The 18,972-nt window shown below is 39.8% G+C and overlaps 1 protein-coding gene across 1 annotated transcript in view; it reads right to left on the bottom strand.

Annotated features, from left to right (window-relative positions):
- Positions 1–3,185: 3,185 nt before the first annotated feature.
- TSHR (thyroid stimulating hormone receptor) overlaps positions 3,186–18,972 on the bottom strand; it is a 37,471-nt gene continuing 21,684 nt past the window's right edge. Inside the window, exons 6-8 of the mRNA XM_010290338.1 lie at positions 16,586–16,663; positions 6,185–6,373; positions 3,186–4,596 (exon numbers count right to left, since the gene is read on the bottom strand). Of these exons, the coding sequence (XP_010288640.1) occupies positions 3,186–4,596; positions 6,185–6,373; positions 16,586–16,663 (1,678 nt within the window). The remainder of the gene's footprint in view (positions 4,597–6,184; positions 6,374–16,585; positions 16,664–18,972) is intronic.

Raw genomic sequence — 18,972 nt, 5'->3', positions numbered from 1 at the left:
TAAAATATTTTTCCTGTAAAAGAAGTTAAAACCCTCAGAAAAACTTGCTGAGCCTTGTACAATTTCAAACAAAACATTTTATTCCAATGCTCTGCACTATTTCTAAAGCATTCTAGAGAAAATATGTACTGAATGCCAGAAACAATACATCTTGCTGAGACAGATTTAAAATAACAAGTATTACATAAGGGTATAGGCAAAACCAAAAGTAGCTGAAGGGATTGATTGAGCAGAAATGCAAGAGAATATCTATATGATACAAACATTTACAAGAAAAAGTCTGGCAAATAAATTATTTGAAGTCTATTGCCTGGATATTTCCAATAGCTTTTTAAATATTTTTGACCAAGTTAAACACAAGAAGGAATATTCAAGACATAAACCAGAAATACCAAACTTTGTTCATAAAAGTAACGTCATAGAATTCTTTTAATAGACAAAAAATATACGCAATGATGGGAGATAAAGTTCAATAACGTGTAAATATATCCATCAGCCATTAGTAACAGCAAACAGCTGTATTAATGCAAAAGCATACTGCAATCAGTCCAACATCCCACATCTTTCCAACATCCTATTAATTTCCATGGAACAAATATTCTGGGGTTTTTTTAAGGTAAAAAGAGATTTGAAATAAGTGATCCATGTTACTTTTAAAAGCACTTTTAAAATAAATGTTCATTTATTCTTTCATCTCTTTCTGAAAAAGAATATGATTCAGGCTTGGATTTTCTTTTTCCACTGGTACACTAGTATCTATGAACTACGTAGCATAAATGTACAGTTTGTCTATTAGAACTTGATTGTCTTAGCTGCTGCTGAGGTGCTAAGTAAAGGCACTCAGGAATTTTTTTCTGCCTTTAATGATTATTCCAGTATCAGAAGGGTGACAGAACCCAGGGTGGGGGTTGCATCTTGAGATAACACATTTTTAATGGGCCTCTCGGACACGGCCAGAGCATTCCAAATGCAGTCGTTTCAAGAGTAGGAAATTTTTCTGATCTGACCGCTTAAGAAGCTACTTTTATGTTTGTGGTTAACACTAGGTGAGTCCAGATCACAGAGGAGGTCATAAATTATTACTTGCATGGTTTTCAGCAGTTTTGGTTTCAAAGTTTACTAAGAATCAACCAGAAATGGAAACATGCTCCTCTTCAAAATAAGCAGCTAAATTAATCTAGAATACAATATTGTAATTTTTTAATGATGTTAACAATGACAGAAAAATTTTTCTTTGAGACCATCTCACAGAGATGGTGAATCTAGGCCCTTGTTTCTGCTTACTGAAGCAGCCTTCATTTATAATCAGGAATATGGAATCAAACTGAGTTTGAATTGGGAGCATATACATGACATTTGCAATCATGCAGTTTCCAGCTGTAGTAGCTAGCCGTTTGAGGGGCTCTACCGATACGTTTTTCTGGGTACTACTAACCCACATTATAAAAGATCTGACTATTGTCTAAAATAGTTAATCTTAAAATTAATTTTAAATTACCTACCTGAAGGCAAAGATTCACCCAATGTTCTTCGTTCTCGTTGTTAGCCTTCCAGATGGACGGGTGAAATGATCAATGGCAAGCTTGGTAGCGGTCCTACAGAGCTAGTCTTTACAGCTGGCTGAGAACAGGTCTGATCCTGCTGTCAGAATGAGGCACTCGGGCCACACAACTATTAACAAGCAAGCTGGTGCAGAGCAGCTCTACCCTGAGTCCTGATGTCTGCAGGAGATGTAGAGACCCAGGCCCTGGTTCATTTGTTTGTGGTGTAGGTATCAACTGAGCACAGCCAAGCTTGAGCTTGGCTTTGCTTCATCTAGGAGCAGGTATGGCAGAAGAATGCTTTAGTGCTTCACTGGAGCAAAAGACTGTGCATTCTTCCTTGTATCTGAGCTTGGATTTCCTTAAGTGCAGGGTGGAGTATGTGTTGAAACCACAGACAGGCTATGGCTCAACCAGAAGCTAACCGTGTGGTTTATGTAGTTGTACTGCAGCCATTACAGAAGTCAGATAACTGATAACAGATAACTGATCTCGCTACAAGATGGAGACATGTTCTTAAACTGTGTTGGAGGAGCTAGTGGTTAGCCTTCAATTCAGTAACTGAAGGGCAGGAGGTAACCTGAAGGTATGATCCACTCCCTTTGTCTAAGTGTAGATTTGAGGCAGCTCAACATAGCAAGTGCTAAAAGGAAAGTCATTCTAGCCCTGTAAGAGAGGGGTAAGCAGAGATAGCAGTAGTGGTGAGAAAGTAGTAGTTACAGGGTGTTCAGAGTAATAAGCATGCTCAGATTAAACTGTACTGGAGTTGGGTAAGGAACGGATAATTGAGAGAAAATTTAGTACAGTCTTAAGTATTAGCCATCGAAAAAACACAAACGTCATTAACTTGTCTGGATAGACTGGTCTTCAAAACAAATTCAAACTAAACCATCTCCTAAGTAGGTTTATCAAAAAGTGAGAGGGTCATAGTAAGGGACTTTTTACAGCACGCAAAGACAAATGCCCTAAATTTTCTTACCTGCTGTCTTATAAGCAGATGCAAAATCAATGACATTTGCCTTTTACCACTATGAAGGCAATATGAAGAGGCTTCTTTTCCCACCTCACTCAACTAACTCAAGAACTGCAAACAAAGGGCTAGCTTTGTTTTAGGTCAGGATGGCAGAAGCAGAAGGAGTCTGTTCCATTTTAGGCCCTGGTGGAAGTTTTAGAAATTTGCTATTAGAAAGCCAGTTGAACCTTTTGACACATAGGCAGATGGCATTTGAGGACTTCAACCTTTAATATTTTTATAATCTCATTTTAATTATAAAACTTTATATCCTTTTTTTAGTCATACAAGTACCCCCAAGTTCTATGCTTGGTCTCCTGCTTCCTTAAATTTTTCAGATGAGGGTATATTTCATATTTTCTGAGTTAATATTTATTAATTTTCCTATTTAGATAGAGCGTTCACATCTACTTCCAGCATTATCATCAGAAGAGTATCTTTTGACCTGCATGATAAGAGTGTGAGGCAAGATGTTCAAATGAGTGACTTGTCTAAAAGACCACACTGAAGGTACTTTCAGACATCACAAAGGATAGGCTAGGGAAAAAGGGTATGGAGAATGTTATCTTCTCACTTGATTCACTGTCCACAACCACCTCTTGACCAAACTGTGGCTGTGATACTTTGAGATGTTATAGCTCAGTTTGCTTGCATTCTTCCGTGAGAATTTGGTTCTGCGTTGTCATGGCAGGAAGGTAATCGTTGACTGGGTCTTGAATGCTTGTAAAAATCTGACCTATCCCTCGGCTGATTCTCTGCCCATAAGAGCCGCTGCTGTTTTTGGCTGAGATTGTCTGACCTCTGTAGACTTGAGCCTGATGCTCACATATACCAAACTTGCTTAGCAGGATAAACATGTCTCTTCGGAAAGCTTTGGTGAAAATAGCGTAAAGAAAGGGGTTGGCACAAGAATTGAGTGGATAGAAGAGTACCAGCAAAATCTTGGAATTGGTGACAGTTATCAATGGTTTGTTCATAATGGCAGATAAAGCATGGAAAGAGATGGGAGCCATGCACAGAAAGTCAGTGAAAATCAACACAGCCATCCGCTTGGCAATTTTGGTGTCTTTGTCCCCTGACTTGTACTGAGGGTTTCGCACAGTTACGTAGATTTTTATGTAGCAGGCACAAATGATGACAAAAGCAATAATGTTACATATTAAAACAAAGACAACGTAGGCTTCAGCCACTGGTGTTTCAGTGTCCATGGGCAAGCAGATGCTGACTTTGCTATAGCTGCTGACGCCAACCAGTGGCAAAAGGGCAAGAAGAAAGCACGAGAGCCACCCCCCCAGCATGATAACCAAGGCATGCCGGAGGCGAATCTTTCGGTCTGGGCGCATGGCAAAAGTGATGGCGTACCAGCGCTCCAGGGTGATCACAGTTAGTGTGTATACAGAGAGTTCACTAGCAAAGACCGTGAAGAAGCCAGCTGTGTTGCAACCAGGGCCAGTCTGCCACTCTATAGCATGGTTGTAGTACTCTGACCTGGTGTAGAGATCAACCGAAGCAATCAGGAGGAGGTACAACCCCATGCAAAAATCAGCAAAGGCCAAGTTACACATCAGAAAGCGTGGTACAGTCAGTTTGTAATGGCTGGTGAGAAGGATGAAAAGGACGAAAATGTTACCTAGGATGGCCAGCAGGTTCACAAACCACACTGCAATCCTCAGAAATTGATATCCCATTATATCCTCACAGGGATTAAACTCATCAGGCTCTGGAGTGCATATTACATCTTCATTGCCTCCACAGACAGGATAGTCATAATGACTGTCAAAGGTCTGGATGTCTTCCATTTGAGGATTCTTGAGCTCTTGGCCAAACCCAAAATTTCCTTCTCCATGCTCTTCTAAAAAGATGTAATAATGGGAATTTTCATGAAATTTTGTGAACTCGGTGTTTCTGTCATACACAGTATCGGTGTGATCTGTGTATTCTTCTGCATAATCTTTGTAAAATTGACCTCTCGGAGCTTTGACTGATCTTCTTTTACGAAAACTGTGACTGCCACTCTGGTTACATGTCAGGTACTCCAGGATTCTGAAAGAGTGGATGGGGAAATCACCACTGGCATTTGCAATCTGACTGGAGTACAGCAAGTAGACAAAGGGGACACTTCAAAAGCAAATCACCATGAATAAAAACATATCTATAAAAATGTGATCAGATATATTTCTGTTAACAGAATGTATAGTGAACAATAAGCTTGAACATTTCTGGGCTTTTCTTAAAACTATCTTTTTCCGTTGTTGCTATCAGCAATCCCCAGTTTTAATTTCGCTTGTTCAGCATCCATAATCCTGCTTCCTACTCAGGATCTACATTCTTAGTAGGTAACAAGACTTTTATCTGCTGTTTATAACTTCTTAGATAATATACACAGTATTGCTTTCCTTTTAATTTTTGCTCACAAATTAATTTTTCCCAGAATTTCCAGAATTTTAATTTCTGCGTATTTCCTGGAGGTGTTTTACAGCTAACTAGCAGCGTAGTAGTTGGAAATCCTGTACTTCATGGTGTGATGCACCTGTATTTGTAATTGAAAATTGTTCATACTTTTCATAGGAAAAAAAATTGCAATTTGGCATCAAATTTTTTGATTACTGTCATCCACTATCACATAACCTTTAAGATTTCTCATTTCCAGGTGTGTAGAATTTGGGGTTGCTTACAATTTGAGATTGCATACAATTCAGTGTGAGAAATTTTCTAATATTTTTTTACTAATTTTACTAATAGACAAGCAAACACTCGTTTCTTTCAGTCATTGGATTGTGCTGGGTTCTTTCTGCACATTCTTCCTGTCCAAGTTTTGAATCTTTCCACTCCTCTGTTTCATTTCTCTCCTCACTTTCCCAGTCTGTTATAATTGTGAATGTTATTCCTTTTTGAGCTTGTTATTGAATAATTAATACACTTATCATAGCATATTTTTAATATACTATGCATTCCAACCACAAATACTGCAACAGTGAAGACTGGGGCTGTCTTCCTAAATCAGGGGCTGGCCTGGATGAGAATTCTCTAAACCTTATTAAACTTTGGAGAAATTTACAATGAGCTTACATTCTGCAGTAAAATTCTGCTGCTAATCACAGTAGGTCGTTCCCCCTCCCTTCCCCCAGCAGAGGAATTGTTGTGTTGCATCAGGACATCTATAAATGTATTTTTTTATTTCCAAAAGCTATCGCCACCTGTTCTGATTAGAAGGCCAGAAATCCTGCCAAAATGGAATGTGAAATAATCGGTCTACACGGTTATAACCAAATAATTTATTCTGAGCTTTTCAGCTAGAAAATATGAGACATGAGGCTATAACCCCTCCAAAACTTCTTTTTCCAGTCCTTGCTACAGCACATTCTGTGTTATAGCACTTTACCCTTTTCTTTTTTCCGCCTTTACTTCTGGGCTCAACAAAAGGAGGAGCTGTTGCAAAAGATCCTACAAATTGTTATATCAACACTTCTTTCTTCTGTCAGTTTGAAATTGTAATCTCCGTTTCAAAGAGAGTCCTCTATATCTAGGAAAAAAGGTCACAAAAGTGCCCATAGATATAATTTTATATTAATACTAAAACATTGTCTTTACTTAGATACCTTAAAACTGAATGTAAGTTAGTGAAACTCACCCGCCGTTTTTTTTCCAGCTCTTGAAAGCACAGCAGTGACTTGGATATGATAGGTCAGCTCGCATTAGCTGAAGAAATACCTTTACAGCTGGTAATTTCTTTAAAGCCCACGTATTTTTGGCCATTAGTTCTTTAAGGTTTTCCAGTCCTTTGGCTGGAAGGTTAGCAACGGCTGTTCTGGAGACATCCCTAGGTAAAGGAAGAAAAAGACAAATGTCAGAATATCCAGATTCTCACAGTTATTTAGGAATTTGATAGAATTCTACAGCAAAAATCAAACCCAGAGGAGGTGGGGTTTTCATATCACTTTTCTAAGTTCTGATACCATTCAATTTCACGTAGGATATGAATTCCTCCTGTGATTTTTCTCTGTGTTTTAAAGCTCTTGTCTTTAACATCTCATAGTGCAGAATATGGATGATAAAGAAATATCAGAACTTTTAAAATTACACTTTTAAAGCCAATCAGATACAAAAGCAGATGCTTTTAAAAAATTCTTTAAAGAAATTACATCTTCCATTGGAAGAGCTGTTTTCCTTTAGACCTCTTTAGACTCATTTTAACTTATTGGAATACTTCAATAGAAAGCATTGTAATTACTAAAACAATGTTCTTCATAACCTGAAATTAAAATCTTCTATCTCAGTCCATCCTGAAACTCTCAGAAAACTTCGTATGTTTGCTGCTTTCTATTTCTCTGGTACTGAGTCCACCTCAGCAGGTTGAAGAACTCAGTTGCACAGTTCTTGGAGGAGGTGGATTTCCTTTAGAACTGGTGGGTGAGTGTTGTCTGGTCCTGCTACTGTTTTCCACTCAATTTTTGCTTTGTCCCACAACCTCTTCTACTGACACTTGAAGTCAAGATGTTTTCGCGGAGTTATACTCTGTAAAGAAGTTTTGCTCTCTAAAAAAGGTTCTAGTGTAGGAATGTAGTTTGAGCACTTTTATTATTAGGGTGTTCATAATGAATAATTCAACTTTTTTCTATGCATTGTTTCCCAAGAGTGCTGTTCTTATCCCTCTAGAAGTCTCACCCACTGGCTAGTTTCTTGCACCTGAAAGAAAATTATTACTAATTTTATGTTTTAAATAAATTGCTTCTGAAACACTTGGGTTTGCGCTGCTTTTTTTCTTTTTCTTTTGATTTTCTTGTATTTGTTTTCAAATTGGGTTAGAAATTGCTTCCCCTTTCTGTAGGAGGGCTATTTACTTCTAATAGCTTCTTTTTTTATCATACATATTTGAATATGTCACAACTAGTTGATTTCAAACACATAAACTTCTTTTTTTGTTCTTCTGGAGTCCTTTTTGACAAGTAGTATATGTTTCTTATTGTCTCTTAGAAAAGTCTGAGTGCTGCCTGCTATCATTTTATCTTTTAAAGAGTCACAGAATAGTTGAGCTTCCAGATCATCCAGTTTGACCTCCCTGCTCTAAGCAGGGTCACCTGGAGCAGGTTGCTCAGAGCTGTGCCCTGTTGACTTCTCAGTGTCTCCAGGATTGGAGACTCTACAGTCTCTCGAGGCAATGTGTTCCAGTACCTCACAGTAAAGATGTTTTTTCTTATGTCAAAATGGACTTTCCTGTATTTTAGTTTGTGCCTGTTGGTTCCTGTCCTGTCACTGGGCACCACGGAGGAGATCCTGGCTCTTTCTTCCCAGTCCCATTGTGTGCCCCCCCCCAAGTATTTATACACATTGGTAAGAGTCCCCTGACTCTTCTCCAGACTAAACATTTCCAACTCTCTCATCCTGTCCTGCTATGATGGATGCTCCAGTCCCTTAACTTAGCGGCCTCCTCCTTTTTGTTTTTCACTAATTTCCTTATTTTATAGAGCTGTCTTTCTGAAGCAAAACATCTTGGTAAACAAGATCTTGGACTAGATCTTACCAAGACAAGGCTGGCCTTTCAGCAACCCCCATGGGTCTCCCTCAAGTCCTCATGGTGGTGGCAGCTACCTGCAGGAAGGCAACATGGTTAAATGCTGTGTGATGGAGGTGCTAAGACCTTTTGGAAGGGAAATGACATCTCACAAACTCTTGGGAGTTCTTTGGAGGTGTTCTGGCACAAGCATACGGAGAAAGATGATCCTGTTTGTACAATGAATTGGGATTTCTGAAAAAGCCTTGACAAAATCAGATATCAAGGGCTGTTGAGATAACTAGTCTGTTATGTGACAAGGAGAATGGTTCTCCTGGATTAATTAAAAAAATAAAAGAGTGAGGGGAGAAGCCTGGGAACAGATGATAGGTTTTCATGCTAGAGGAAGAATGGAAAACGAACTGGTGTCTGAATATACACCTCATCGCAGCAGAGGCCAGGTTAACGCTGGTACTACTAAAATATTCATAGACTGGAAAGAAAATGAAAGTAGCTGCAACCAATTTTGTTTCTGATACAAAATAAGGTAGTGAAAGCTAAAGCTGATTGACTGAAGCAGCGGAAGGATCCTGCAATACTAAGTGACCGAGCAGTACAATAACTGACGTGATTCAATATTGATGAATGCAAAGTGCATTTAGGAAAAAGCAATCTTAACTGTACGTGGATGACAATGGGGTTTAATTTACCTAGCGCTCTGGAGGGATCTTGGAGTCCTCTCTGCAAATGTCAGGTCGATGCTATTTAGTAATGTAGAGGGGAGATAGAGTGCTAAGAATTTTTGTGGAAGAAATAGAAAATAGAAGAGAAAAACTTCACTTTGTAAATCTGAATGCACCTTAAATACTATATGCAGTTCTATAAATACTATATGCAGTTTAAAATAAAAGCACAGAAAGCTACAGCAAGAATCATGAAAAGTATCAAATTGTTTATATATGAAATTATAAGGAGTAGATAAGGACTTTTCTCTTAGGAAAAGCCAGGACTGGAAGCAGTAGGAGACCGTAGATGCCATGCATGTTGTAAAGAAGGTGATTGGGAATGATTATTCACTCTTGTGAGATGAGTTTTGGGGCACCTAAGAATGTGAGGCAAGAGACTTAAAAATGAAAAAAGGTATAATCTTTTCACAAAATTGCATCATTAAATCGTGAAAGCCAGTGCGGTGGTTCGTTGTGCAGGCCACATAGCAAGGTAACGAGAAGGACAATATCCCTTTTTGTTTTGGTTTTATTCATAGGTGTGTCACGTTCCCATCAGAAATGGCTGGGTCAGGAGGAACATCCTGGAGGGGGGACAGGGGCCTGTGCTTTGGAAGCAGCCGCAGAGAGGAGCCGCTCCAGGGCCCCGGGCGCGCAGGGGAGGGAGCTGCAGCTCCTGGGGGGCTGCCAGCAGGAGGGAGCAGCCGGCCCAGGGCTCAGCTGGGGCAAACGACTTCCCTGGGAGCAGAGAGGAGCCCGCGAAGCCTGTGGCAACTCAAAGAGTGTTATCAAGTGACGTTAAAAAGTCTGAAAGAAAGGTCTGTTCAGCGAGAAGAAAGGGCTTGGAAGAATTAGTTACCAGACTATTTCATTTCTGTTGTATCCTTTGAAGTCCTTTGTGTACGTGTGTATGGGTGTGTGTTTAAGCAGTCAGGTATTGCGGGTTTTCTTTTCAAAACTCTGCTTGGGGAGAAGATATAGGCACAGCTGCCTTGAAGTTCTCATTGATTTAGGATTAATCCTGTTGCAGGGCTGACAAAAGGTGGTTGGTCCCATCCGTGGGCCATGTTAAGCACAATGTCTCAGAAGTTTGGAGGTTTCCAAAATCCCCAGTTTGGGAAGTCCCTAAACTGCTGGTATGGTGTCTGCCACCAAGAGGTCTTGTGACCTCTCTGTACAACCGCTATTGCAAATGGAGAAGCCTCCTGGGAGTCCGGTGATAATTTGTCTCCCAGTGGAAGATAACGTCTTAGTTACCCTACCTAGGCCCACGCTTCAGCTGGTCAGAGGAAAGTGTGGGATTGACAGGGATTTCTTTTTGCCTCACAAATCCAGTCTTAAGGATTATCCATTCAGATTCACAATCTGCATCAAGCAGCATAGCAGCTGTTTTCAAACTAGAAAGTAGAGGATTGAAAAGGTTTTCAATAATAATTACTAATCTTCAGAGCAACGTGAATCCCAGTAGTTGGAGTTTGCCAGACTATTTTATCTGTGTCTGCTTTCGTACAGAAGACACATTTTCCTAAATAATTTCTTTGTTCTGTGTCATTGTGCAATCAGTGTTGACTTTGGGTGCTCAGAAAAATGGGAACTGACAGCAGTTTTGTCAACCTCATCAATATCTAATAATATTGGTAACTAAGATGTTTAAACATAGCAACATTTGAGAAGAATGTCTTGCTACTACTGCTAAGCTAGAGCTGGCAGACTTAAAGAAACACAAGAGAATGGACAAGAGGTCTGATAGACTTGTCAAGAGGATCTGTCTCAAACTGAAGTGACTATAAAAGAGGTTAGGCAGGAAACCGATGAAATGAATGATAACAAGTCAGGGGGACTGGATGGTTTTCACCAAAAAGTTCTGAAGCAGCTCGAGGAAGAAGTAGTTGAATTGGTAAAAGAGGTTTGTAACCTCCAATTTAGCCCCGCAGGAAGGCAGCCACCAACTAATATCATATGCGGGGGGGAAATCAGCATGTAAAGGGCTTTTTTTATTAAGACTTTTTAAAGTAAGTCCTGCCCTGCAAACCACTCTGAGTGTTGTGATTAAGATCTGCTCAGAGTCTCCTGGGACTTCCACAAAGCCTTTGACAACTCCCCGCAAAGGCTGATACGGAAACCAGGCAGCCACACTCCTTGTGGGAGAGGTCAAATGTTTGGGATTACGGTAAAAGTGCCAGCAAAATTCACTTCTAGCCCAGATCCAGACCAGACTGCGTCATTTAAGTAGCCATGGTCCAGAGCTCGCTCAGGTACTGGAAGTGGTGTGTCTGCCGTCGCGCAGAGTTCTACGCCGTGGAGCGTAACAGCAACCAAAGCGCACTCAACCAATTTGAACACTGCGGCTTGTTAGCTGTTTGGTTTTTTCCTCGCATGCTTTCTTATGAATTTCATGTGACATTTCTAGGCTGTTGCTTACTTTGCGTGAAATTTGCATGTTAGATTGAATGTTGCAGAGGCATTGGAGAGCTTCAGATGAATGTGGGAATAAAACATAGCTTATGATTTAAGAGCTGTTGTTTTCTGAACAAACTGCGTATATATGATACGAGTGTTAAACAGATACTTAGCTGCTCAGATTTGATTTTTTTCTGGGTTATTATTTTATGGTCTAATTCATCATTGTTTTTATGAAGTCAAAAGTTCAGAACTAGATACAAGGACAATAGCTTTTGTCAATAATCTTTTTCACCACTGACAACTTGCAACTGTAGACTGAAATCAAGTAATAATGAGAATTTAAAAGACAGATAATTGAGAAAACGAGATTGAATGCATCATAGTACCACTGGGAATTTTTACCTAATGATATACAGATTTCTGAGTACTACAATACTATAATAGTTAAAAAAGCATAAAATACACAATAGATGGGCTTAGACTACAGATATTATTTCTGTCTACTGAAAGATTCTTTAAATCTACAAATTTGCATTGTTTCATTGGCAAAATGCAGACTACTCCTGTTGCTTGAAGACTCGCTAGTGCCCAGTGGCAGGAACAGAACAGAACCTTCTAAGGTAGGACCTATACCTAGATTGGGAAATTATACTTTAAAGAGCACTTCTGCTTTCTAAAAATAATTAATTACTCGCATGTATCTTGTGTGGGTTAGTAAAGTTTTGAATTTGAACTGCATGTTTTGCAAAAGCTAATTGAATAATGACCCTGATAGTATTTTTGTGGTATTCTTTTGAACTTGTGCTCTAGGCAGCAGCTCTTCTTAGTGCATGTAGTAAATCAGGTCCACTGAGTTGCTGAATCCTAACCAAGATTTCATTTTCAGGTGAAGAGCAGTGTACTGTCATTATACTGTTAACAGTAACTGTTAACAGTAACTAACAGTAACTGTTAACAGTTAAACTATTTTAAAATAGTTTTTTAAAGGGAGAAATCTATGTTTACATCCATATGCAGCAGTGACAAAGGGATCAGAATTATTGGCATCTGTTCTCCTCTATTCAGTGATCACACTCCCTGCTTCCTCTGCTATTGTAAACTGCAGATTTAAAAAAAAAAACTACTTAACTTTTTAATGCCTACTTAAATATACCATCTAACTAGGTGGTCTGAGAGCGTGGCTAAACTCACACAACATACATATAGCCAGGCACAATTCTTTGTAGTTAAATTGTCTCATTGATTCTGTTTAAAGCCAAAATGGAAGAAAATTACCCTATTAGGGTAGATCCAAGGTCAGCATTTCAGCCTTTAAATTGCTGTTTCTGCTGAAATCCTGATTGGTAAAAAAAAAGGGTAAATGATAGATCTGTGGGTGAGACATTCCCATCAACCATAAATTCTTATCTCACTTCAAGAGTGCGTAAAGGTAACTCCAGAGACATCCAGAGAGACTCCAAGGGATCGTCCAGGGACAATCAGTTCTGCCAGCTTGGTAGGGAGGCAAGACAGAGTATCTTTTTTGAGCTCCATAACTGTTCCTTTCTTTTTTCTTTTTTTTTTTTTTCTTTTTTTAATTTCTTTTTCCATACTGCTTCCACTGTAAGCAATACCATCCATTGCCCCAGAAAAATGAATATTTATCTTCTGTCAATTGTTTTTCATAGACGTAATGTTCAAGAGGAAACAGTATTGTAAGGAGAACTTTCTTTTTGAGGAAGATTCAATGTCCACAAATTCCCATGCCAGCTAACAACAGCTAGATGCCTAAACCAAAAGTGACTTAACAAATTGTTTATTAAAATAAGCCAAGTTGTTTACACTACCCAAGGGGGATATGGAAGGGCTGTATTGGTCAGACTTCTCAGGCTATTATGCAAGTTAACAAATCTCTGGTCTCTCTATAATTAACTCATTAATATTAGTCTCAATGGTACAGTGGGGGGTGTGTAATAAAGCACCATTTTCAAGCACATTTCTGCCTCCTGTGGGAGATGTTAACGGCCATTGACATGACACAACAATAAATATTAGGGTTCCGCTCAATTTTTGTTCATTTAGACTTCAGCCTTCTCAAGGCAGTGCATATGTATGAGTTTCAGAAACTATTCTGTTCCTGTTTAAGTAGTTCTAGTTCATGAAGATCCTAAGAGGTCTGTTCAGGTGGAAGGATTCTGCTCTAAATTGTTGCTGGAAGATATCTCGCTTTATAACAAACCTTTCCTACATCACATGTGGAATAATTCCTGGTTATCCATGGCTAACAGAAGTCCCTAAAGCTGCTATTAAAATTATGTTAAAATTACATTAAAAATTAGTTATATCTTGCACACTTCTGTACTGGTTTTGGCTGGCATAGAGTTAAATTTCTTTATAGTAGCTTGTTTGGGGCTATGTTTTGGGTTTGTGAATTAAAGCAGCGTTGATAATAAAGGGATGTTTTTGTTATTGCTGAGCAGTGCTTACTCAGCGTCAAGGCCTTTTCTGCTACTTTCACCGCCCCGCCAGCGAGCAGGCTGGGGGTGCACAAGGAGTTGGGAAGGGACACAGCTGACCCCACCTGACCAAAGGGATATCCCAGACCATATCACAACACGCTCAGCAATAAGAACTGGGTGGAATTTTGCTGGGACTTCCGTTGCCTGGGGACTGGCTAGGCATTGGTGAGTTGGTGGTGAGCAATTGTTTTTGTTGCATCACTTGTGTTCTTTTGGGTTTGCCCCCCGCCCCTTTGTTCCCACCCCCCAATCCTTTTTTAAATTATTAAACTTTATCTCAACCCATGAGTTTTCTCACTTTTACCCTTCCATTTCCCTCCCCCATCCCACTGGGTACAGGGGTGAGCAAGTGGCTGTGTGGAGCTGATCTGCAGGCCAAGGTTGAACCACGACACCTTCCTCAGATCTTCAGCTTAGAACTAGTAAATCAAAGGATCGTGATGTGAAATACTCTTTTTTTAGTCACTGTTGATTTACTGTTGCTTACTTTGCCATTTTATGCCTTCTGCCTTTGAGAAGCAATACCTTTCTCTGTAATGTCACTGTAGGACCACACCTCTAATTAGAAATACTACTAGGACTATTGTTAGTCCTGGAGGTATGTCATTCTAACGGGAGATGAATAACTGGTTGTTTAGACTGCAAATGTAAAATACATCCTAAGATTGAGGATCAATGGCAGCTGGGCTACCACAATAATTACAGAAGATTAGGAGAATTTCAAGGCATTTGAGAACTCTAACTTGAAAACAGAGAGAAGGAAGTTCTTCACCGTTACATACGCATGTCCTGGGAAGTCATCTCTACCCCCTAAACCAAGGGGTTTTGTGTAGCTCTCACACCTCAAAGCTAGCCCTTGCAGCGGGAGTTTACCTGGCAACATTATTATAGCATATGATAACCCCACAACCATTTGCAGCATGCTGTTACTTGTTCGTCTGACAACAACACTGGTGCTTTATATACCCACAGTAACGCCAAGAGTCAAAACTTGTGCTGCTGCAAGCTCTCACCTCCCTTAGACTTAAGATCCCGAGTGTTTTGTCTTCTGCCATCCCCAGGAAGGGGCTTTTCAGCCCATTGTGCCACCTGTAGCCTCGGAGGGAAGACTTGCCGTGAGCCGTACGAGACCCCAGACATAACGGGCGAGCGCACCTCGCTTTGAGACTGTGTATTTGTTATGACAAAGTAGTAGTGTAATGGAAATACGGTGTCCAGGTAAAATTACATCAACCGAAAAATGTCTTTCCGGCCAGGAACAGAGTAAGAAAGGGCTTCTCTGGTGCCATGTGCAATATTAAGAGAAAGGCCTTACTAGGCAAATACTAATAAAAAAGGCTTACTCGGCACCAACACAGCCTCTGTCACAGTCCTCCAACAATGACCATCTTAGTTCAGGGGTGGGTGGCCTGAGCCCTCCTGAAAGCTGAAGCAGTGGAAATGAAGGTGATCCAACTAGCAGGGAGGAAGAAGAGCAACAGCCACCACAAAGGCTCCCTGAGCAGGAGGCTTAACAGCCCCTTTGTGAGTTTTTTCAGGTTTCCCTCCTGATCTGTTGCCTTCTGCTTCCAGAACACCCTCTTTTGCTCTGTCTAGATGTCTAGTTCTCCTTCTGATGGTGGACCAGGGCCTTGACATGGTTTGCTGTTGGAATGACTGATTACTATGGACTGCCCCTCCAATGTCCAATTATTTAAGGTATTTGCTTCAGAACTATGACTCCATGAATGGTCTCTGCTTCTCTCTCCCCTCAAGCTGGTGAAAGGAAAACCTGATAGTCCCCAGAACTGGTCTCAGACCCTGTTCCCAAGGACTCTGCTAATAACTCCAGTGGACCTTGTGGTAGAAAGAGATGTGGAGGAATGATGTGGCCCTGAAAGGTGGGCCCTCAGCCAGATCTTCCTCTTCACCCCACACGACAAAGTAATTTAGACGACTGAAGCAGAAGACAGGCTACCATTCACACACAGGCAATGCATCTGACTTGAAGTGCAGGGGACAGAGAGAACCAGAGATTTGATGATGACCTTGCCATCAAAGGTCAGTTGCAGGGACACAACTCTTCTTAGCATAAAGTGGTTATGACCAGTACAACTTCTACTGTCGATTGCTATGTCACTGGTAGCCAGCCTGATTTTCTGGAGTTGGAAAGATTCTGGGAGAAAAAGAATGCCTTCTGCACTTTTTTGTTATTATAGATAGCTACAGGGATTCCTTCTGTGAACAATACTCTGTTATTCTGATACAAATACGCTGTTTTCCTGAAGAGCAGAAAGTGAAACTGATTCTTACATGGAGTCAGCACTGCTGGCACCTTCTGGCTTTGCAGTGGAGGTGGGAATCTCACTTCCAGCACTTCAGTTCTCCCCATGATCAGTCCTATGTGCTATGTTATATGCTAGATGATTTGAGTCAGGGAATATGATTCTTCTTAAACTTCTTAATTTTTTTTTTTTTTTTTTACTCTGTATTGCAATTCCTAATTTTAGTGACGAGTTCTTTGGAGGACTAAAAATCAGACTGAAAGACAAATTACATGAGACAGAAGAAAAGATAGCACCAGAAGTAACTTTATTCTGTCTAAAATTAGTTTTTCATCTCTGTCTCAATTTCCTTTACGTGTGCTACTAGAGTCCTTAGTTTGTATTACCATTGTACTACGATTGTACAGTCATCAGACAGGTTGTAGTACAGATTCTTTGAGAAGAAAAATTGGTAGAAACAGTATTTCTAACGCAAGATGCAAGCATTTCTTAAATCAGTTCCCTAAAGCACAGCTTTTGTTGCTGATATTCTTTTGATAAACTTGCCATTCCAATCCCTGGTGCTCTGCTGCTAATAACGGTGGGAAAGAAAGTGCAACCTAAAATAGTATTATTTTTAAAGCTTTCTCTACTTCATTTTCTCGTACTCACAGTAGAGTTGGTCCACTGTACACTCCCAGAAATGCATCATCATTGATAATTTCCAGGTATTTGTTCTTGTGCAGATAGCTGCAGAAACAAACAAAACAGAGTGATTTGGAAATAGTTGTCCATACGTTAAAGAAGCTCTTCGGTTTACTTGTCTAAACAGATTCAGAAAAGCATTATGTATAAGGGCCATCCTCTCTCAACAACATAATGAAATAACTGATTATGCTTCAATTTCTGTGTACCCAAGGAACAAAATACAGGTTTGACATTTTGAAAATAAATTAAATTCCTCAGCAAATAATAAATAAATACATTAGCAAAATAAATTATCTTTGCTCCAAATTCTTTTTCTCTCTGTCATACGTGTAAAGACACATGCATACACACTGTATCTTCAGGTAAATATGTGTGAGGATGAGGTGAAATAGATGAAATTACGTGATACTTACAAGAACACATCATGAATAACCGTGAAAATAATTTCCTCCTTGTTTTGTGTTCAATAATAGAAGTTTTAAATGCTTTAAAATCTCCATAGCCTAGTGGAGACTCCCATATACAGGTCAACAGTTAAGAATGAAGTTTTTTTTATATGAAAAGCAAGAGAGGAAGTGAGAAGAAGGATAGATCTGAAGGAAAAAATAACATAAAACTTACGAAAAAAAAATTCTAAAGTCTTGGGAAAACCATGAGTAGCCAACACTTTTCTGAAATATGGAACGCTGGAGATTTCTCCTATCATTACATGACTGATGTAATCAAGGACCAACGTTAATTCCCATCACTCTAGAAACTGACCTATAACAGTGTGGATTCAGGGCGTAGGGAATTTACAGAGTTGAGTTAAAGGTTAAGTGATTAAAGATAGGCAATGCACAGCTACTGAACACGCAAACAATTAACATCACCCAAGAGGAACAATCAATGTTAAATTCAGTTCGATGTTTTTAGATTTGAAATTGGCTGATCCAGAATGAATCTTGATTTATTTTTAGCTGAATTCCTGTTTAGTGTGGTCTTGAAACTGTTGTCTGAGAAACTTATAAATGCATGGATTACTATTGTGGGTAATTCAGTCAAGTTCCAAATTGCTTTAGGGAGGCTATGCATTTCTGTCCAGGACTTTTGTTCTCAATGCCCTAATAGAGTTTATGGGTTTTATGAAAAGACTTGGGAGATATAATTGGCTTCAGTAGTTCCACAATTGCAGGTGTACAAAGAGAAAGCATAAATTAAAAAAAATGCAGAAGCAGCAGCAGAACAGGCATCCTGCTTTTCTGCCGGAGTCACAGTGGACATAGGGCACTGAACACAATTTATGACATTCTGTGATGAGCAGATACACACAGAACATGATGAAATGGAAAAAAATGTGTTCTTTTTATGCATAACATGCCAGCTTGTGTGTAATTAGTTAGGTATACTTGACATAGAGTTAGTTTAAAAATGTGGTTTTGGAACAATTGTCCAACTAAAAAGTACTTCACAAAACGCACCAGGCATGTTCATTTCCTTGACAAGGTGCTTCCTCCTGGTTAGCCAGGAGGGAGGAGGACTGCCCTTCTAAGCAGCTAGATCTCCTAAACACAGGCAGGAATATGCTGAATTAGCTGAGCAATGAAAAGAGAGTGAAGATTAGGTTGCGATATATTCATATATATTTGTGTGTAGATATGCATGTACACAGACACACACACACACACGGGTACGACTGATAAATCTTTCCCTGAGCCACCAATTAAACCCTACGTGGTGTTTTTACTTAGTTCAAGCAACTTCTGTCACAATATTTACAAGAAAAACAGCTTGAAGGCATCAAACCTAGTCATGCTTTTTAACTTAATTTGGATGGAAATTGAGATCTTGTGATGGGATTAAGAACCATTTACCAGATATAGTAGTCCCTGGAGGAGGATGGAGGAGCATCTAGCTCTCTTGGCTGAGGGGCACTACATAAGCAAGGAGACAAAACAGTCCAAGCATTTTATTTTTGTACTGTGATGAGAAAGGACCTCTGAGTGAAGTTTGAACAAAGGCGGCAAAGGGGATGGTACAGCTGCAGGACTATGCTTTGCGGCAGAAATGCAATGCAGCCCATTAAGAAGGGGACCACAGAAAATTGCCAAGGAAAGTTGTCAAGGGGAATGCGTGTTCCCCTTGATGAAGTGATGGCAAAATGATCAATGCTATAAAGGGCCTGAAGGACCATGATGCCTAGGCAGAAGAGAGTCGTAGCACCCATTTATAAATTTTACCCATTTTCTGTATAGCGGAAAAGGTAACATCTACTGGTCCCAGTAGCAAACAACAGATTAAAGCATGAGGCTGCAGTTTAGGAGCAACAACAGGGTCCACAGACTGCAACATTATAGGTACCTGGGGTCCAG

Source organism: Phaethon lepturus, unplaced genomic scaffold (assembly GCF_000687285.1).
Source record: "Phaethon lepturus isolate BGI_N335 unplaced genomic scaffold, ASM68728v1 scaffold6577, whole genome shotgun sequence".
Taxonomy (NCBI): domain Eukaryota; kingdom Metazoa; phylum Chordata; class Aves; order Phaethontiformes; family Phaethontidae; genus Phaethon; species Phaethon lepturus.
The sequence above is the reverse complement of the archived record's forward strand: the minus strand, read 5'-3'. Positions and strand labels throughout refer to the sequence as shown.